The sequence below is a fragment of the Apus apus genome, chromosome 3 (assembly GCF_020740795.1).
Source record: "Apus apus isolate bApuApu2 chromosome 3, bApuApu2.pri.cur, whole genome shotgun sequence".
NCBI classification, from domain to species: domain Eukaryota; kingdom Metazoa; phylum Chordata; class Aves; order Apodiformes; family Apodidae; genus Apus; species Apus apus.
In genome coordinates this window covers 18,809,130-18,831,358 of record NC_067284.1, presented here as the reverse complement: position 1 = coordinate 18,831,358, position 22,229 = coordinate 18,809,130, and the positions used below count along the sequence as shown (strand labels likewise).

At 41.1% G+C, this 22,229-nt stretch overlaps 1 protein-coding gene across 5 annotated transcripts in view; it reads left to right on the top strand.

The window, feature by feature from the left end:
• Positions 1 to 921: 921 nt before the first annotated feature.
• Positions 922 to 22,229, top strand: part of FAM135A (family with sequence similarity 135 member A) — an 85,727-nt gene continuing 64,419 nt past the window's right edge. For 2 of the 5 annotated variants that reach the window (XR_007888867.1, XM_051613231.1), the window contains exons 1-4: positions 922 to 1,307; positions 2,373 to 2,467; positions 15,091 to 15,176; positions 18,666 to 18,786. Coding sequence is in view for 4 of the 5 variants with exons in the window: in XM_051613231.1 (XP_051469191.1) it covers positions 18,710 to 18,786 (77 nt within the window). In the remaining variant the exon portion in view is untranslated. The remainder of the gene's footprint in view (positions 1,308 to 2,372; positions 2,468 to 15,090; positions 15,177 to 18,665; positions 18,787 to 22,229) is intronic. The other 3 variants (XM_051613228.1, XM_051613230.1, XM_051613229.1) reach the window with 3 other exon arrangements.

Below are 22,229 nucleotides of genomic sequence, written 5' to 3'. Positions count from 1 at the left end.
AGCAAATCCACTGCTTTTTAACTGTTCTTTCTTCAAAACAGGTACAAACTTTGGTTTGGCTTTCAGACAAGAAGCCCACACCAGAGTCTGAAGAACTATCTTTATGCAAGCATTCTTCACATCCAATATTTTATTTTTTCAGATGCAGGCAAGCAGATAGATGGGGAAGGGTTTTCTCCCACATAGCCGATCATTTTGTTTTCAGTAGTTCTCTGAACCACCTAACTTTTGAGCCACACATCACCCTCGTTAATCAGACGGCAACACCCAGCATCACTCCACTTTTGTCTTAAAACAATCCATTTTATTCTCGCCTCTTACAGCCCGTTTACTTGTATTTTGCTATCACGTATTGCTAGAACATTTTACTCGAGGAAAGAGAACTTTTTTTCCCTAAAAAGAGATTAAAAGATGCTCCTTATCTCCAGTCCTGCCCCCGGAAAGGTGCGCCCAGGCTCGCCCCCCACCGCCTCTGCGGGACCCGCGGGGTCCCTGCTCCCCGCACCGCCTCGCGGCGCCCGAGCCCGGCAGGGGCTGCCCGGGGGCTCCGCGCCCAGCCCGGGGGCTCCGCGCCCAGCCCGGGGCGGTGGATGCCCGGCGCGCAGAGCTGCCGCGGGGCACCCGAGGCCTTCTCCACCTTCCAGCGGGCGCCACGAAGGGGTCTCTGCCGGGAAGGGGCCGCAGGTGGATGCCAGCCAAGGGGCAGGCGCGGAGCGGGTCCCATCCCGCCTGGGGCACGGCCCGGCCTGGCCTGACCGCTTCCCGCCGGGGCTGCCGGCCTCTGCCCCGGGGGCCGCCCCAGCCCGGCCCCGCGGAGCGGAGCGAGCCCGGCCCGGCGGGGCAGCAGGGGGAGCGCGAGGCCGCGCCGGGCGCCGCAGCGGGGTGAGCCGGGGCTCGGCTGCCAGCGGCCGCCGCGGGAGCCGCGCAGGCGACTCCTCAGAGCCGGGGGCGGCCAGAAGAGCCCGGCGCTGGAGCCGAGGATGCGGCGGCCGCGGGTTTCGCCGCCGCCGGCCTGTGCTTAGCCCGCGGGCGCAGCCCCCCCGGCGGCAGCGGCGAGACTCCGGCACCGGCCGCCTCCCGGCGCCGGGGACCAGGAAGCGGCGCTCGGCCGGCTCCCAGCGCCCCCTCCCCCGCCCGGCGCAGCGCGGGCGCCGGCGGCTCGGGCCGCCGCGGGAGCAGCAGGCGCTGGCGTCGGATGCCTGCGCTACGCCATCCCGCTGCTGCCGCGGCCTGGACTCCGCGGGGAGCGCCGGGGAGGAGGCGGAGGGCGATCGGAGGGCAGCGGCCACCGCTCCTTTGTGTCCCAGGTGGGTGCGGGGGATCGGCAGGGGGGCGCGGGGCGGGGGGGGAGAGCGGCGGGGCGAGCCGGGACGCGGTCCCGCCGGGGGGCCCGGCCCCTTCCGCAGGGCTGGGGCTGGAGCCGGGGCCGGCTGGCCCCGAACGCGCCCCTCCGTGCCCTGCCCGTGCCTGCCGTGGGCATGGCGGGCGGGGGACTTGTTTGTGTCGGGGTGACCCCCCTGCCTCCCCGCGCCCCGGCAGGAGCACTCGCTGAGCCTCTCCGCAGCCCGGCCCGGGGGCTGGCGGCTGCCGGGGGGCTTGGCGGCCCCACCGCGGGGCAGGGGGTCGCGGGCCTCCTCCCGCCCCGAGCCGTGGGGCCCGGAAGTTTTTTGCCCAGGCAGCGTTTCGCCGCCTTTGTTGATTGTTTATCGCTCTGAAGGCGGCGCCGAAAATAGGTCAGAAATCACGTCCACCTCGTCCCCTCGGTGAAGTGCCGAGTACCGGCCCCGCGGAGCTGGGGTAGTCGGAGGTGTTGCTGCCTTCTCTTCCCTTCCCTTCCTGAGAAATAACCGGGGTTCTCCCCGGGTTTGAAACGGGGTTTGGGGTTTGTAATTCATTTATTTATTTATTTGTTAAATATCGGTTTTCGTGCGGCGCGGAAAGTTGCTGGCCGACCGATAGGAATCGCTCCCAGCTATTTCCTGGTGCGCGGAGGGCGGCACTGGCGGCTCCCGCCCGCCCGGCTCCGCTCGCCCGCTCCGAGCCGGCAGCAGCCCCGTTCTCCTCGGAAAGCGGGGCTGCGGGGTGTGCGGGGCTGCGGGGTGTGCGGGGCTGCGGGGTGTGCGGGGCTGCGGGGTGTGCGGGGTGTGCGGCGCGGCCGCGCAGCTACGCCGTGAGAGCTCCCAGCAGGTGCTTGCAGCTCCTCTTGCCACCCGCGGGGTATCCTTGGGGGTGAATTCACCTGAGGATGCTCACGGCAGGATTCGCGTGGTCCGTAAGGACACTTGCGGAAATAATCTTTCTGTCGTCTTTATGCAGAATTTTCAATAGAACTTTTTTAAAAAAAAACTTTATTTCGTTATTATGTGTTGCAGACGTACCGCTTTGAAGAGAAACGGCATAGCCTAATGGATTTGAAAAAATTCTAGTTGGAAAGATTTGTGGTCATACTGCTATGATAACTGAAGAGGTATTTGTGCTGAAGTATTTAAGTCCATTTTCCCTTTCTCCTGGTTGCAGTGGGTTTCTCTGATTGAAAGGTGAACAAGCTTCTGGTTTAAATCTTAGTTTTTATCAAGTAAGCAGACATGAGTGTCGATTTTGTTTTACTAGGTTTTGCTTTGTTTTCAAAGGGATTCAGTCAGCTAGCTTAAGGTTGTCTTACACGTGGGCAGAGCCTGAGCTAAAAGCCACACACACTGCTTGTTAGTTTGGTGGACCGGTAAGAAGTAGGGAATGCTCCTAGTGTGACCTTATTACTAAGGAAGGGAAGGTTTTACGTATCCATCCATAAAATATCTCTTACTTGGCACTTGGGGAAGGAAAAGCTACTTGGTCCTTGCTAAAGGATAACTGCTACAGTAAAACCTGGACTGTGTTTTCCTGGAACTTTACATCTTTTTCAGGATGAATGAATTCTGAACTTATGGCAGAGCAGATTAAATACTTTATCAAAGTTTCTATTATTCCATTCAACAGTTCTTTCCCCTTAGAACTGAAAATACTGTTTGGTAGGAAGTGAACAATGATACAGGCTCTGGCTGTATCTTTGCAAATAATTTTAAATGAGTGAAGCACAGAATTGTCATCTTGCTCTGTTTGGTAGTTGCAGTCTGAGTACCTGCATTTAGAGTATCAGAGCATGGTTATAAATCTTATCTACACTTGCCTTGGAAAACTTATTTTCCCCTGTATGTAGCATAAGTCAGTTCTTAAGCTTTCCTTCAGTAATCAATAAAATTAGCAAACATGAATTTGAGCTTGTTCTTTGGGGTAGTTTACATTTCCTTTATGTGAAATACAACCCTATAAAGCTGGTAAGAGTTGGCTGATACAATATGTGAAAGTATTAGTTTTGTTCTTAAATTAACACCTGCTTTATAAATAAAATTGGTTTGCTATCTTCACTTTAAATTATGAGTGACCTGTGTAAGGTTCAGCATGAATAGTAACCAGTAATAGTAAGCGCACACAACAACCAAAATCTGTCTTTAAAACTGTGATTTTCAAAATGTGCCTGATAACACATTTGTTGACTTGTTTTAATTCCATTACTGAAGATTTTAGTTCTGTTTTGAGTTTAGCAAAACCTCAAAAAATGGCACCTTGAATTCTGTTCAGGCACCAGAAGAAGCAAGCCCCAGTATCTCTTTGGAAACCACTGACCCTCAGTGATGACTGTGAAACTGTTATCTGACACTCTAGTTCTGTTGTTGTAACATTTCCCTTGGAAGTATCTGGGTTCCACAGCTCAAGTCTAGGACTGTATTTGCATTTTATCCCACATAGAAGAATTAGCGAATACAATTCCCAAGCAGGGAGTGATGTGAAAATCAAGATCCATTGCCCTTTCTGCTGACTTTGCTAGTCAGCTCTCCACTGTGGAAGAGTCTTCAGGTTCTGGTGGACTTGATTGTTGTGGTCTTAAGATGTTGTCAATACCCTGAGACAGGATGTTTCCAGCATTCTTATCAGGTTACATTCTGGTGTTTCAGTGTGAGCTTCTCTTTGAGGGTGCTGAGAGAGACTAGGATGGGATATGTGTGCCGGAGCAATCTGGCGGGCTGTGTAGCTGGATGGGAAGGCAAATTCTGGCAGAGGGGTGAAGCAGTTTACTGGGAGTGGCAAGGTTTTGAACTATTGCAGGTAAAGATATGGGAGTCCTGTCTGAACACTGGCTCTTGTACTGTTGTTATTTTATTTCTTTGAGGAGAACCTAGATGTCTACACCAGTCTAGAAGATGGGCACATAAATGTTAATTAATTTAATGCTGAGAGTACTTGTGCCTGTGTCTCTCATTTGACCTGGGTGCTGTCCCAAACAAACATGAAAACTAAACTGGTATCAAAGACAGGTATCAGTGTGAAAACTGCAAGAAATTGTTGTGGATTCTTCTTACTGTTGATCTTGTTTCAGTGTTTGAAGTTATTATTGATACAGACTGGTGCTTCTCACCATTGCTTGGTGAACGATTCCACTTTGTGCCTTCTGTCTTCAAACTCTTTTTCCTTTGCAGTCCCCAATCCCTACAGACTACAGGGTAGGTTTGGCAGAATATACCTTCTGGTTAACGGAGGTGGAAGAGTTGCATTTTTTTTGTGGGGGGTTCTTCCCTCCCCTTTTTCTCCATATGGAAAAATACAGACTCACTAGTGCTTTAATTATTTTCATGGCAGGATAGGCAAGTAGCATCTGTGTATTGACCAGCAGTTGATTGTGATGGATATTTGTTTTGCCAGCCTGCTGTTTTATGTCAGGCTCCTCTGAGAGGTCATTCACTCAGAAAATGTGTAGCCAAAAGAGATATAATGTGAAGGACTACAATTCAGTTCCTTTTTCAGTCAAACTATGAGCATACTGTATAGTTTATTGAATTATCAATTATTTAATCTTGCATTCAGTTTTCCATCCTCCTTGAAAAGCATGGGAAATGTGATTTTATTTTTTTATTTATTTATCTTAATTGAAAGTTGGTTTATGTAGCAACCTTCAAATGCTTGGTATGTAGGATAAAGGATTGTATATAGGAACCTTGAAGGCTTTGCATCATGCTCTTTTAAATCAGGAGCGAGAGACTGAGTTTGATTTGTTAAACCCACTCAAAAGCCCCTTTTTCATGTCCTTGAGAGCTGGCCACAGTTAAACTATATTTCTGAATAAATGCTACTTCTGTGTTTTTCTGACACAGCTAGGCAAAGCAGTAAAGTATGTCCTTACATTCTGTTGATGTTCATGCACCGTATTTTTTTGGCCTACTCTAGCACTTTACTAAGCATGTTTTGATCACGTTCATTCATGGGATAGATCTCATGAAGTATCGTATGGAAAACTTGTTACTACAGAAGTATGAATGTAGCAGGTAAATATTTCTGCATTCATTTCTAGCAGAAGCAGTTGGTATGTTGGTAATGCGGTGTTGCTGGTATTTGTAGACGTCTGTCATACAAATTGTCTTCCTCAAAGAACAATACATGGAACACTCGTGGTAACAAGAGTATACAACAAAGAGTATACAATTTAAAAAGTCTGAACAAGAGGAAGTTTGCCATAGTTTAGGGTCAAAGAGAAGTCGGGTGAGCAAATTGTGTTTACTTCAAGCAGGAAATCAGTGACAGTACTATTCTTGGAAAGAACAGGCAGAGAACTTACAAGCAAAACAAGTTGAAAATGCTAGAGCAGATTGAAATTATATCAGTTATATTTTCATTAGATGGTTTAAGTGCTATCTGGAGTGGATTTTTTTTACAGGTTTTAGATTTGGAAATATTTTCAGAGCTAAGAATCTTTAATTATTTATTTATATATAATATATATATTTATATTTTGCAAGCAATTTTATTAAAAGTCCCCCTTAGCAGTATTTCTTACTAAAAATAAGTTTAAAATTGCCTCATTTCTGAATTGCATGGCTTGTATCAGGAAAATTAAACCCAAACTTTTTACTGCTTTAAATTTTCAAGTAAAATGTTACAAATTTCCTGCCTCTAACACTATATAGTTACATATATATATGCATATATATGTATGTATGTAATTTGCTGAATCTCTTATAAAATAAATCACAAACCTGTGCACACCACACCCCCAAATTCTTAGAATTAAGAGTAAAAAAATATGCAGCATTCATCAGTTGTGCAGGAAGCCTTACATTTTACTTCTGACATTTTGAAATAATAAACTGGCTGTTTTTTCAGATCTAGCTCTGTTTGCTGGAATCACAACCTTGTTCACATGTTGTAACCTCATGGATCTATCACTGTTACTCATCATGATATACATCATTCATTCCCTGTTCTATACAAGATGTCAGGCTAGATAAACTTGCCACACTTTCTAGCTGTAAAATAAACTGGAATATCTTGGTGCTTTAGAATATTTTCTGAAGTTAATAATTAAGTTTTCTCTTCAAATTTTGGTATCACAATTGCTTGCAGTGTTTGTTTTATCTTATTTCTGTTTAAACTTACGAGATAAATGTTATAGTATTTCCTCTTCTGCAGGTTTAAGAATAATTATTCAGAGAAACTCCTTTTTTAAGGCTATCAGTTCAGTTGTCAATTGATGATTTTCTACATAATGATTGTATGTTTCCCTGTAAAAAAAATACAGCCAGTTAGTGTTGTTAATGCTGCTGTCTTTTTAGTAGAAGAGTTGTTTGCATATCTAGTACTTCTAAACTACAGTATATATTGCTTGCATGCCTATTTATGTTGCCCATCTAGCTTTCGATAGATAGATAGATAGATAGATAGATAGATAGATAGATAGATAGATAGATAGATAAAGATTTCCAGTAATTTTCTGGGAAAACTTTGAGATTATACCAGCTATCAGATAATTCTGGGGGCTATGGTTTCATGGACATCTGAACTTAAACCCCTCACCTCAGTGAAATATTTCAGATCAAAATGTGCCAAATCAATGAGGCATAGATAGTAAAAAACATACATTTTACTACTTTACATGTAAAACAGCGTGGAGGGAAAAACCTTATAATGATTGAGGTCAACACTAGACCTAAACGTGGAAGTCGGAAGTTAGATCTCCAAGTTTGTGGTCATTCTGTCAGGCTGGACTTCTTTTTCTAATGAAAGCCCTTGCAGATGGGGCAGAAGCTCCAAGCCTTCGGGTTTTACCTGCTGGTAATTTCACTTTGCATATTCTTAAGTTATGGCCTTTTCTGTGGAAGGTACATTGTATGGCTCTGATATTAATTTGGATGTCTGCTAATGCTACAAACGTTTGTTCTGAATTTGGCTTACCGACTAGAAGATCTAACAGATGTAAATGTGCCTTTTGACTCATGAAAGGTGTAAAAGCTGACAGAGTTTAGATGGAAAGATGAACTTTCATGGCTAGTCAGTATGTTCAGCTGTTGATTTTGTCCTTCTCAGATAGGGCAGGAGGGAGCAAGGTCATGTTTGCAAACAAACCAGCTATGCTACCAACAGGTTAAGGAAGGAAAGCTCCTGATGACTTGGTTACTGGTTGTTGGGCCTTTCTCCCCTCGATGTGTTACATTGTATTTAATGGGTTATTTTGGTTGTTCTAGTTGTAGCAAATTTGAAAGCAGCATGTAAGATATTTGAAGATTACAAAACACTAGTACAAGATCTTCTGACTAAATATGACAAGTAAATTGTAGGAGAAAATGAGTGAAGAAAAACTGTTCCATATAAAACATTGTCTAACATTGTTTAAATATAATTGATAACACTTTAAGCTGATTCAGAAATCAGTTTATTGCTTTGTTTTGATGTAACCCTTCAGGTCTGCCTGTGGAAGCTACCAAAGGTGATCATTAGACTTGTTTTATTTTGAATGTGTTGTTTTGGAAAGGGAGCTGTGCCATTTTACGTTGGTGTCAGATTTTTTAGCAGCTTCTCACGCATTGGCGTTGTTCTGTCAGTTAAATGCCACATGGGGGGGGGAGGCAAGAGGGGCATAAAGCCTTCAAGCTGCAAAATAAACAAAAGCAAAGATTGAATTGGATAAGGCTGCTATATTTGTCTCTTCAGTAGGGACTTTAAAGTAACTTATTTTGGCACTATAGTGAGGGGGGAAGCAATACTGGTACATAGAGGGTTGCAGCCTGTGGAGCTTGGGGGGGCAGGCTGTGGTGACCAGGGTGGCCTTGTCTCTCTCTTCCTCTGTGACAGGGAGTGGAAGAGCCCTTCTGCAGCAGAAATTGTACCTGTTCCTGACACCAGATCTGTTAGTGAACAGTGTGTTTCTGGGCCTGTTGGGACAAAGCTGCTGGAAGCTGCTTAGCTTTCCAGCCCCCCATGCCTCCTTCGGGAAAGGAATATCCCTGTTCTAGGATGCCAGGGAGAGTTCCCAGATGAGCAGTTGCCTCTGTGGGGAGCTAGGCAGGGGAGAGGTTGGGCTGGGCTGGCCCTGGGGCTGTGTCCTTTCCTGGAGGGGAGTGGGCAAAAGCATACTATCTCCTTCTTCTTTCAGCTTTTGAAGTGACTATAAGGTAGGAATGGCAGGTATTTTACCTCAGGAATGGCTGTGGGAAGGGGCAGTTGCTCTTTCCCTGCCTCTTAAACCTTGTTGCTTTGCTGTGCCGAGGCTGTGGCTTAAGGAGATGGGTGAGCTGGAGGGACAACTAGCCAGAGGAACATAAGAGTTGTGCGGCTGCTCACCTTCCCTTCCCCATCGCTGTGATGGCACTGCTATTTGTGGAGCTGTGCTTTGAAACAGGATAAGGAAGTGATCTGATCAAGCCCTGCAAAAATAGATTATTCTAAAATGGCAACTAATTCATTTTAAAATGCTGTCCCACGAGCACTGTGTTGGCAGTGTTGCGGGGGTGATGTACTGGTGCTGTGAAGATGGGAATGAACACCTGGGGCAGAAACTTCTGAAGCTGATGCTGGTGTGGAAGACTGTGTAGTTTTATGGGCAAACGTGGCTTAAATTCTTGCCATGCCCTTGCTCTCTTCAGTGTTAGGTGTTAATACTGGCCTACTCTTCCAGATGTATCAGTGCAGCTGTTTGTGGAGCTGTGCTGTATTTAAATAAGTGAAATGTTCTGGTTTAAATAGAAAGGAAAAAAGCTTACAAAGTAACCTCCAAGCTACCTGTAAAGGTTTGGTTTTGGTGATGGTAGGTTTTTCGCCTCCCACAGCTGCCAGTACAATTGCAGAGATGGCTGTTTGTGGGGTGAGTGGAAGCAAGTCTCCAAGGGTAGCAGAGGGAAATACTTTAAAGATTTTGCTGCTGATAATATATAGTGTGCTGTTTGCTCATGGTGCTTGCTGACATCCTTTCTTTCTATAGCATATATGCTGAGCTCTGCTCAATTTGTTCAAGCTGCCATCACAGTTGTCCATCACGGCAAATCAGTGTCTTCTTTTCTTGACACTTTTCTTCAGAAACTTCTTTTTCTCAGCATTTGTTGATCAGAAAGCACACACAGTACTGTTTTTAGTCCCTTTTCTTAAGCAGATAAAGGAAATCAGGTAGTGATTTAATTTTATTTTGGGGTTGGTTTTTTGTGTTTGGGGGATTTGGGGTTTTGGTGTTTTTGTGGTTTTTTGTTTGTTATGGTTGATTTTTTTTGCTGCTATTAACTGGTAGGTCTGATTTGCTGTAGGTTTTCATGGTAGAAAAGGATAGAGTATTAAAATGTGGTGCTTGGCAGTAGCCAAGTAAACTTACAAGGTTAGATATGTTTCAACTTGGTGCTCTTAGATTTAAAAGCAAGTGGTAAAGAAGCTGCTGGAGGTGCCATGTGAGGTTGCAGAGAAAAGTGTGGCTCTTCCTCACCTGGACAGTATGAAGATAAACAATGAGAGCTTAAAGTCTTACACAAGACTGACTTGTAGGTGTTTGTTTGCTACAATATGTTTTTGAAAAGCTTCAATGTACATTCTGAAGTACTTTGCCAAGGCCACGTTAGGCCATTGGTTGCAATGGCAGTCTGCTTAATTGTCCGTCAACCTTACACTTCTATCATACAACCATAACTGAATTGCTTTGTACTTTGTACCAGAATAATATAGATTTGACTGCAAAATCAGTGCATGTTTTGTGTGACCTGAGAGTTGCAGGGAGGGTGTCAGAAGACCTATGGTCAGAAAAAGCCGAACAAAATAAGAATCTATGACATTTCTGTGGTGGGTCTTGAATAAAAGCAGTAGACAGAAATTATGAGAAGATGAAAACAATGGTTTATATTTTCAGAGCTTTTAGATTAGTAGTTTTTTTGCAAATCAAAGAATCAAACTTTTAACCTAAATTAATGTGCTATAAGGGTTATCTTGATTTGTTTTGTTAAAATGGTAGGAAACTGGTAGCCAAACCACGAGGGAAAAAAAGTGAAATCAAGCATTATGTTTTTAAAGATTTATAACTGTAAAGCCAGCCTCAAATCAGCTCACTTGATATTAGGCTATTAACATTTAAAAATATATTTGATACTGTACTCCCATACGTTTCTAAAATAATATTTTGGAAGTACCTAAAATAACAATTCTGTGTAAAATTCCTAGTGCAGTCACTGTTTTCCCATGTTGGCCCATCCAGCCTATCACCATAGATTATATTAGCATAGGAACTACCAAGGAAATGGTTTTGTGACCATTGATCCTGGATCAGATTTACTTTCAGATCATCTCCTAATGTGACTTGGATCAGGCAGGCAAACTATCACATTTCTTAAGTTAACAAGAATACACTATATATCATTTGCGCCTCCTTAGTGTCTACTGTGGGAGGAAAGACTAACTATTTGACATGAAGTCTTGCAAAACAAAAGCAGCATGTCAAATCTAAACTCTATGTACTGTCTTGTCAAACCATGACCTCAGAGCAGATACTGGAAGAGTAACTCAACTCTGTAAATTGTGCTGTTTTATTTGCAGAGGACAATACGGAATTATTACCTATTTAAAATAATTTACTCAGAGTATACAGATAGATTTATTTTTCATTTCTCTTGAAATAAAAGCTTTTTTTACAGTAAATTTGCTTGTGGTGGTAGAGGAGTTGCAACAACTTTTTTGGTCATTATTCTAATTCATAAAGTATGGCAGAGTAATGACATCAACAGTTATTGCAGACATTGTAATGCCAGAATCATCCATCCTTGTGAGAATTATTTTTCATTTAATGGCATTGCTTGTGACATGGAATTAAGAGATACCACTTTCTTCCTTTGTGTAAGTAGGAAAATGAACTATTTTTTAAGTACACTAAAATAAACCCTTAATATTTGATGAAGAGCCTGCTCAGTTGGGGAGAATCACATTATTATAGTAAGCTTCCCTCTCCTGCTTTAATTCATTCTTACCTAGTGCATCCTTCATGTATTCTTGACATTACGAGGTGAATGTATTAAGCTGTGAAGTTTGTTCTCTAAGTCAAAATACTACAGCTTGCAGTTTGCTTTTAGTTTTATATGTTTTTTATGTAAAGTTCCAGAAGACTTATAATTAAATATTTTAGAGTAAGCACTTAATTTTTCTTTTTCCTTGGTATTGCTCTTCTGAAAAGATAGATTGATTGCATTAATTAGAATTTACAAGAATATAAGTAGTTAATTGATTTACAAATGTATTTATAGATATATTATTTCTGCTTTAGTTAGAGATATTTATTTTTCTCATGATTGTTAAGATAGCTTGATGTTTAATGGCCAGCTTAACTGCTGATTTACAGTGTCCACTCTTCTGGGTTCTTAGCAGGAGACTGTAGAAGTACTTGCTTAGTTTTTCGCACTCAGCCAGTACATGAAATCAAAGAGGGACAAAAGGCCGGCTTAATGTGGTAGCACATATCCTGAACTGCTACTGCTTTTCATCAAAATGCTGAATTTTGCTGGTTCATTTGTGCCAGTTATTTCATACCCTTTTAATAATAACTTTTAAAATGTGGCATATCTTTTTAGGGGAGGTCTTTGTAAAAGGCAAATAAAACATTTGGTTTAGTTCGCTCATGTTCTGTTTCCTCTTTCTTTGCAAATTACTGTTGAAACTGTTGATTAATTTAGCCTAATGTGGAAGAGGAGAAGGGATCTTAGAGATGATGTACTGTTTTGTTTAGTGTAAATTGGTAGCTGAAGAGAGAAGACACTGAAGTTAGTGCTCTTACTGGGAGGAAAAATAAAGATGTTTGCTAGCATGGGGTCTGTTTTGCAGCTGCTGGCCAGTTGCTGTGGATATACAGCTTCATCCTGCATATGGGATATGCAATCTTTTACCTAGTCAAGGGGCCATAAAAGGTAAGTGATTATTGTTTTGGAGGGAGAAGGACATATCATTAGGAATGCAAGTTTTAAACTGTGCTGCTCACAGAACTTCTAACATTAAACTTTTTAATGAGGAAACAGAACTAATGTGTCATTAGACAAAGATCAAATGCTGGGATGGACAGGAATGAGCCTGAAAAATATTCAAGATGAATTATTGTATCACATATATGATCTATTAATAGAAAGAAGAAAAGAAATAAATGCAACATATTAATGACTTCCATGCTCAGTGGGAGTAATCAAGTTGACAGCTCAAAGTAGTGAGTATTTTGTTTTTATCAGTATGCTGCATGAAAGACCAGATATTGGTACTAAATTTAAAGCAAAAAAGTACAAAAATTTGAATGTTAATATTTTATTAAACTGGTTGTTTATCTAGCCCATTAAAATGTCATAGATAGCTTTGTTGGAAATGGTGAATCAGACCTTGTAATGGCTGTTGGGGAAGTAATACAGGCTTAAAGAGCCAGACAAGGAGAGAAGTGTAATAGTTGGGTTTTGCCCCGGGCCCACAAAATTCAATCATTATTTAACTATATTTAAGTAATTGTCATTATTTACATTTATGTAATTATTTATAACTGTGAAGCTTTAAAAAGAATGTAATTAATAAATCCTCATGTAAAGCGGTCTGTTCTGTTGCCGTTTTCTGAGTTGTGGTCGTGTTGCCTTTCCAAAATTGGGATAATGAATTGATTAAGATATCCTAGATATCTCCACTTAAGGATTTTTTTTTTCTTGTTTTACAACATGATTATTATGCAATCCAAAAGTCAATTAGCATTTGTTTTCTACCCCCTCACCTTATTAATTACTGAGAGCCAGAGTTTATTGGTACTGCTGGGAAACTCTAGTCTTCAACCAGAACACTGTGATACTGGGTGGTGCACTGCTGTGAAAGTATTTCAAAGGAGAACAAGAAGGTTATGTTTGATGCAGTAGTCCAGGCTTTCACTGCAGGAGATGCAGAGAGAGAGGTGATATGATCAAAATAACAAGCTGGTTCTTTACAGTACCATGCTGAACTAATACATGCAATGAATTATGCTTTTTCAGCCTCATAGTAATTAAAACAAAATATGATATTGATTTGGATGGGTTTTGGCTGTATGGATAGGTCAGACGTATTTCTAATCACATGCATTAAAAAGATGGCAGGTTTTGTGCATAGTCTTGCCAAAGTCTGTGAGAACTCAGAGAAATCGAAATTAAAAGTAATGTCTAGATTTACAGTCAGGTTGTGCTATTGTGCAAGCTCAGAAAGTAGGTGTTTGGAATAGCTGTGCAGGTCAGGTCAAGAACTCTCTTTTCACTGCATTGAGTTTCAGCTGAAGGCTGTGTCCAAGAAACAGCTAAAATTGGAACTGAAGACAGTTCTCAGGTGGGGTACAAACCTGTGAGTCATCAGCACAGAGACAGATAGATGGTGGCTGAATTTGTGTTGGCAGGTGCTGGATCTCTGAGCATAAAGGAGAATGGAAGGGGGAAAGGTTAGGGATGGAGATGTACAAACAACAACTACAGCAACTTAGAAGAATAGGATTACCTGAAGGCTGTTAAATTAGCAGCTGGAAGAAAATGGGGAAAACAGCATCTTGTTTTATTTTCGTTTGTAGGATTCTAAGGCTAGAACAATTTTGGCTATTCAGGATTTTGTGTGTTTTTTCTCCCATTTCAAAAGCTTAGTCCTTTGTAAAAAAGAACTAGTATAGCACCAGATGTATTGTTAAACAAACTGAACAAATGTCAGTGCCATTTTGATGCGGCATTGTGGTATCAGGATTTTACAGGAACTTTATTGGTAATTTGTGGTATCAAAGATGTAATATCACATATGACATGCACAAGTGATTTATAATTTTAAAAATTACAAATAATGTATTTTTTTTATGCTCCACTTTCTCTGTTTTCTTCCCTCTGAAGCTAAGGAAAAACTAGTTTAGTTTCACAATTTGCCTGCACGAGCTGTGATAGGTTTTGTGTTTGTATGTTGCTTAAATATATGTATAGAAAGGACACAGGGTTCCTTTGAGAAGGGATAACTAAGCCTTCTCTTCTCTGTGTCTGAAGGTAATCAAATAAAACAGAGACTTTGCTTTTTTTTAGGGTTATTTTTTTAAATGTCCTAGTTGTTTAGGAATACAGGGAAGATTGACTGATTCTTAACAAACAGTTTTAAGAATATTAGGGGGCATTGATCTACCTGTAATTTTTGCTGTAAGAAATGGTTCTTGGTCTTTGGGTTCTCCCCCTTGTCCCCTGAATTTGTCTCCTGAGGAGAAGGGACTGCAAGGAGAATTCCTTCTGACCTGTTCTTGTAAGTTGTCTCCTCTCTGGTAGCTCTGTAGGACTGTGTGGGGACATGAGCTGTATTTGATGACTCAGGCCAGAAATCCTCCTACCTCCTCATTGCTACATTGCTGCTGGTGAGCTGAGAGTCTCTGGAGATTGAGGCGGGGGGTTGTGGTGTGGCTGGGCACATGCTGGATTTTGAGATTTGGATTTTGGAATTACTTGGTGAAGACAAAGGATAGTTTGGCTGAACATAGCAATGTCAGCTTTGGCAGAGCATGGGCTTCACAGGAAGTTTTATTTTCTCACTTTATTTTGGAAAAATAGGTGTCAGATTGCTACACTAGCAGAAAGCTGAAAGCTGCATTGCGGAAACTGAGGGCAGATTGGAGAATGCTGGTAGACAGTACAAGTGTGATTGTTGGAGAGGACATGATAGGGGCTGTTGTTAGGATGCAGGAGAAGAGAATAAACATAAGTACTGAAAAGTTATAGAGATACTGCTCTTAGTAAAACCATTTTTTGTTTGTTTGTTTTTTAGTTCAAGCAGTATGTTTTTGACAGCAATAGTGAAGAACTTGAAGACTGGTTACTTAACGTACTAAAATGGAGTATTTACCAGTGGAGGTAAGATATTCTTTGAATGTACAACAGTTTTGTTTCTTTGTAGTGTCTTGCAGTTCCCAATACAAGTAGCTAGATTAATGGTGCTGTTACACAAGCATTTATCTGAGAACAAATCTGGTTTAGGGGATTTCTGTACACCTCCATCTGTCTTTTCATTGCACTCGCAGAGGCTCTGATGCAGCTGCTGCAAAGTACCACTAAAATGATCAATTTAGAAAAAAGCAGAATCAAGAAACATTTTTTCCCTCTGATGGTCTTTTAAAATCTGATATCCTGTAATCCATTTTGTATTGTGGCCTCCGAAAAGATTGCTTTGAATAACTAACAAAGTGGTGAGCTAGTCTGGGGTATGAGGTTTTCCAACCTAAGAAATTTAATAAAGCCGCAGAGGTGTGAAGGAAAGTAAAGTTCTGGGCCTCAGTTTAGGATCAAGAAGCTTTATCTGACATTTTAAGAATTAATGTTCTGTCTCAGTGCTTAAATATTTTTGAAGATTGAAATGTTGCTTTGATTGCAAGTGCTAAGTAACTTCCAAAGTTACTAAATCCTTTGTTTGTTCTAACCATGTGTATTAGGGTATTCTTCTCATCTATGATCAGATCTTCTGATACGTGTTTATACACTGTATTAACCTTTGTTGCTGATGTACAGAGAGTTCCTACTGAAAGATTCTTCTGCTCCTTACAGGCAGACAGAACAAACATGCCATTCAATAGCACAGTTTCTGAATGCTAATTATATGCTTTAAAATAAAACACAAAACTCATTAAGTATTAAAATGAGTTGTTTACATTTAATATTATTGAGTTTAGTCAGTAAGTTTAGCTATAAATTTGAATGTAATCTTTACAAATAGATGCTTCTATGTGAGTTTAACTTTTTTTGTTGTGATTAGTGTACAAAAGTTCAAGACATTGTCATTGTCCATCTTTGAATTTCTCCTTTAAAAATTTTAATCACTACTTAACACTTTCTATTACATAGTTCAAATAACACTTTTCCTTTGTAATGGGATGGAATACTGACCAAAAAATAGTGATTTGTTTTTGTCAGCCCAGAGCAGTGAAAGCTTCCCTTCACTCAGGTTAAGGTGTTGTTGGAACAAGCTGATGCCTGGCAAAGAAAAAGCCAAAGGTCGGCTGGTAGACTGCAGTCCCGGGTACCTGTGGTGACATGCGATGTTGCTTTCTGGATGCACTGTTTTGTGAAGTGTGACTCAGTATTTCTTGCTGGACCCTGTGTTTGGTCTGCAGGGGTTAGGCAGTTTTTAGTGGGCTGGCTGCAGATGCTAAGTCAGTTTGACAGAGGAGGCAGGGAGTGGCCTCAGCTAGAGCCATGTTAGACAATAGAAATACCACAAGTTCACTGGACAGTCCTTTGGCAGCAGTGCAATACGTGGCTCTCGGAGCATTTTTTGTTGAATTTACTCATTTATAATTTAGACATTCAAACTTGTCTAATTGGCCTAGTTCTGGATTGTTCTGAGTTTCCCTGCTGGGGACTTGAGAGATCCTGAAGCATTTGGGAGTGACTGCTTGGCCCAGCAACTCCTTCAGGAGCAGTTTTCCCTTCTCTTAGTGGAGGCAAACTGTTCAGGGACATAGGCAGTGCCAATCATTGTGCTGGGTAGTCAGAGACATATGGTGTCTTCCTCCCTTGAAAACGTAGTTTCATCAAAATGCAAGCTGCATGAGTGTACCCCATGGCATCCTTCATGTGTTCTTTTGCTTTTTCTTGAGTGTTTTAAAGTGGTCTCCTTTCTAAGCCATTGGACAGTTTCAGATGATTCTGTGATCTCTGCTCAGTGGCAGATCAGGTTGCATCTGCAGAAGATTCACTTGGATTGTGGTAGGTGGTGCATATGTGGCGTATGGTAATCCCAGAAAATTAGAGTGCAGATCTTGTTTCTAGTTGTAAAGACCACTGAGGGTATCCTTACATAATCCTATAGACGTAGGAGTGGAAGAGGGAATTGTTGCAAAGCCCTGTCGGTTATTGATGCTGCATACTGTAGCAAAACTTGTGTCATCATTCAATTAATCTGTTGAAGTCAGTTGATTGAAATTGGAGCAAAAGGAGGATTTTTAGACAAACTGGCTTAATTACATCATCTAGATGCTGTAGTTTTGATCTTGTGGCAAAGGCCCTTTGTCTGAGTTATTCATATTGTTGTAACTCAGCTTCAGAAGCAAAATTCCTCTTTCTGTGTCCTGTTACTTCAGTAACATGCTGTTTCTGTGTTTTTGTAAAGTGCATGTGGAGTCCTTGCATTGGCTGTTAAACCAAGGTCAGAGTTAAGTTCTTGTTTATAGTTAAAGATCTAGACCTGTGCTGTAGTGCTTGAAGCCTTCCAGCTCCTCTAGGGTGAGTACAGAAAGGTAAATCTTATCTTGAGTCATATGCCAAGATAATTTAGTTGATAGGCTAAAGGTAACCCCTAAAGGTAACCCCTAAAGGTAACTTTGCTTTCAGGCGACTGGTACCTGTGTGGAAACAACTCTTTTTTTGCCAGCTACTCTGTTTCAGTCTCAGTAACACTGTGTGCTGCTTCGCAGACACCCAAGTGCATGTTCAAAATTTTAGAAAAAAAAAACAACCCCATAATCCATTCAGTCTTCAGCTGGACTAGCTTTTTTATATTTACTGATTCTGCATTAGACCCAGAAGATGGACTGATGAGCATAAAGGACAGTGTTTTAGGTTTTTTGGTTTGTTTATTCCTCAAACCGGACAGCACTTGGAGGAACTGGGAAGTGTTGAAGACAAGTGTTTGCAGAAAATGTAACCTATTTTATTAATCCAGTTGATACTGTTGAAGGAAAAGCAGCAGAACTCAATAAAAGTCTGTAAGATTTTAGTTTAAATATCAGCAGGCAGGTGTAAATTAGCAGGAAGGTGCCAGTCTGTGGCTGCAGAGAAGACAGCGAGAATTAACACTTCACTTCTAAGAAAGATTGACTAAAAATGCGTATGTTGCCCTCCTTAACTCCTGTCTTCTGTCTAGAATCTCTCCATCTATAGCCCTACATGGCCTGATCAACCACTTTCTCTGCACTACTTGGTCACACTATAATTCAACTGTCCCTGTCCTTATGTCAGAGTTGGGGCACTGCTGCCTGTATGCACGGTCATTCTGCTGCAGCAAGGACTGGAAGCAAACCATGCTCTCTTTCTCCTAGTTGGCAGTATTTTTCCCCCCTCTTCAGCCACGTACCAGAGCAGAGCTGCAGTATGTAGTTATCAGTAAGTGCCAGGATTGTATTATGCTGATGGTGTGTTGTGATACTTCTCTGATAACAGTTGATTCCTTCATGGCAGAGACAGAAGTTATTGTGGGCAGGATTTGGTACATCCTATATTCTTGTTTACCTCAGGGCATGTGTATTTAAGGAAGCTGTGCAAAATGGTGTATAGCATTGTCCTTTTTAAGGACCAGATAGGTGTTGTCTCCAGCTTGTGTTCTAAAAAGTGTTTTCTGTTTGTTTTCAGTAACTAAGGTGCTGACAGATTTTGACTTCTTCATCCTCTTAAACATGAGTGAAGTTCAGGCTATGGTAGAATTCTCCGTGGAGCTCCACAAATTCTTCAATGTGGATTTGTTTCAAAGAGGGTAGGTAGTGCGTTCTTTTAAACTTTACTGTGGTGCATGACTGCTGTTGAAAAGACCTTAATCTTGGTATTGTCATATAGCATTGCTTCATATATTGATTTTTTGAAAAAAATTATTCCTTATTGGAAAGGCATATACTTTCTAGGAATTAAAATTAAATCCTCATATAATTGGGCTGAAAAACTTAAGTTGTAATAAAAATATTTTTTGTCTAATCGGAGAAGAGGGGTGCTCTGTAGATTTGGAGGGTAGATTATATTCTTATCCAGGCTGTAACTCTTTCGTATCTTAATTTCTGTAATCCCCTTTGTTTGAAATACGTGTTTCTCTTCAATCTTTTAAAAATGTTGCTGCCTCAATTAATTTATTAATTTATCAGTTTGGCAGTGGAGAACTTCACCAGCTTCTCTCTTCACACTGGGCTGTGCTTCCAGAGTTACAACAGACTCCATACTTCTGCATTAGACTCTCTTGCCTTCTCTTATTCCACCTGGTCTTTCTAGAAGACTTTTTCACATTCCTTTAATTTGATAATACCTGATTGTCCCTAGATTACTTTCTAAGGTCCTCCTTTCCCATGGCTATGTAGGAAATAATACTTTGTATCTTATTTTCAAGTTATTAATGACTATTGGTCGTCTAGCATTGTGGTATGCTGCCTTTCTCTCACTCTGACAGACTATGGTAAAAAACATATCAGTGCTGTAGCTACTATATTTGTTTTAGATAAATCTGGTTAAGCCTTTGTTAGTGTTTGCAGAGAGGAAACAATATATATCAGTGTTGATTTATAATAGCTCCTTTTTCCAAAACAGTGTTGAATGATTTCCCATAGAAAAATTTTGGTAATAAGAAAATATATTAATGCTTTTAATCTTGTCATAATTCAAGGCAGGTGGAGGTGAGTATTGTTTTTGGTAGGGTTGGATTTGTTTGTTTTTTGTTTTTGACAGGGTGAGTTGATGAAGGTGAAGTAATAGGAAAATTTCATTGCTTTGGGATGCATGTCGTTCCTCCACCTTATATTAACCCTCTGAGGTGGATATTTTGGGGAGGAGTGATAAAAAAAAAAAAGGTAGGATTGGGAAATAGCTCAGGAGAAAGAGGCTTAAAATACTGTTATAAAACGTATCTTGACTGGTTACCCTGTATCTTTGCTATGTCCCTGTTACTTTTTATCAATATTTTATTAAAGCTAGCTTTTCTCTAAATTTGATCTGAAGCTGGTACTGACAGAAATTATTACCCATTATGCCTGCTACTATTTGCAGTCAAAGTATATGCAGCAAACTGTCTATGTCCCCTTTTTAGTGAAAATTGTAATCTCTCTCTTCACTGGAAGAGGAGGATTAAGGAAGGCTTAAGAGGTCTAGGAGAACACTGAGAATATTCTAATTACTTCAGCAAAAAAGCACAGTCTGTTGAACTGTGACCTTTTTTAATCTCTGAAATTGTTGGGGAAGGAGAGGGTGGAATATGTCAGCCTGAAGAGAAGGAAGTCTTTTGGTTGTCTTAACCTTACAATTAGAACGATTCCTCAGGAAGGTATTTGAGAAGCAAAGCACAGCAATATAGTTACCAGTGCTCTACTTGGCATGTTTCTTTTTAGCTTGATCTTTAAAAAACAGTAAATTCACAGGGCAAGTTCAGAGGGGTGGAATGCTGACATAAGAAGAAAAGGGACACAGGTACATACTACCTCTCTGGTTTCAAGCTGGACCTTTAACTCTGGGATGTTCCCTTTAAACACATTGTTGGGAAGGAGAGGGAGCTTCTAGAATAATTCTGAAGACTGAGTAATATGACTCTTGGAATAATTTATTTAAATTTTGGTAAGTTCTAGTCTTTTTCTAGAGAGCTATCTTTGTATTTATTTGAGAATGGATGTAACATTTACATTGCCAGAGCAGCTTTTGGATGGTGGATTGAATCAGCAGAAAAGGAAATATTTCGTTTTGTTTTTAGCCTCTTTATTTTTGAGCTACCACTGTATTTAGCATGATAGCTCTCACCAGAAGTCAAATACAGAGTTGATTGTATTCTGGGTTTGTTTGGGTTTGTGTGCATTCAAGCCTACGCAGTTTAGCATGCCTGTTTCAGGGTGTTAGAAGCATAATGACCTTCTGAACTGTGCAAAATAAAATGTCAGCTATTGCAACTAATCACATCAAGCTGATTAAGTTCCTTCTTAAAACTTAGTGGATTTTTATCCAAACTACTTGGCTGGAGAGTGAGTCCAGATTCTCACTCTCTTGATTATTAGAGATGTCATAATTTCCAGCCTTAATGTCAAATACTTTACTGAAATCAAGATAAACCACATCTGCTGCACTTTCATCATCTATCCACCTAGTTACATCCTCATAGACGGCTGTCAGGTTGGTCAATTTTCTTTATTTTTAGGTAACTTACTATTCAAAGCAGAGGAGAAATACACAGAGCAGGCATTTCATTCTAATACATGACATGTCTGTATGTCTGACTCCCTGCTTCTCACCTAGTTCAAGAAAGGTTGTTCCTGTGTCTGTGGTGAGTCTGGTGGTTAGCTTCTTCTGAAAATTGCACTGTAGCTGTAAGTCACCGAGGTGTGCAGTGTAATTACAGTTAACCAGTGTTCTTATCTGGTACAATTTTTTCATTATACTTCCTTGTAACTCTGTGCCACTTGTTTGAAACTCAACTTGCTGCAGGTAGCATAATTTTCCTTTTTGTACTAGTGGGATGTGATGATGGAAACTTTTGCCCGAACAGTGATTGATATGGGTATTATGTGACAAAGTTAATAAAAGAAATGTAATTGTTTGTGACCTGTGAGACTAATGATCTGAGATAGTGAGGCTTCAGTCTATTTTGTCATCTTAGCTTATAAAAGCTCCAGTTAGATTTGGGCTCTGTAGTCCTGAAGTTAAAAAACAAAGGGAAACATAACTTAGCTTAAGTGAGATCTGGAATGCAGAAGTTGAGAATGAGTTGAGTGGAAAACTGGTTGGATGATTTGGCTCAAAGAGTTGTTGTCCGTGTTGCAAAGTCCAGCTTGCAGCTGATAGCTAATGGTATCCCTCATGGATTAATTCTGGGTTAGTATAGTGCCTTCTCAGCAAGTTTTTGAATGATAACAGATTGCAGGGAATGGTTAGATCCCCTGGAAAACAGAGCTGCTCTTTGGAGGGAACTAGCCAAGCTGAAGAAATGGGCTGCTGGAATCTCATCAAGTTAAAGGCAAATGCAAAGTCTTCCAGATGGGGTTGAATAACCCCATGTGTCTGTGCAGGCTGAGGGCTGGCTGGCTAGAAAACCATCTGGGGGTTCTGGTGCACAGTGGGTTAAACGTGAGCCAGCAGGATGTTAGAAGGCAGCCAAATGTATATGAAGCTGTAATAGCCAGTGTAGCAGCAGGCATCGTTATGGAAAGCAAGGTCTCCATCCTTCTTCTGTTATGCTTC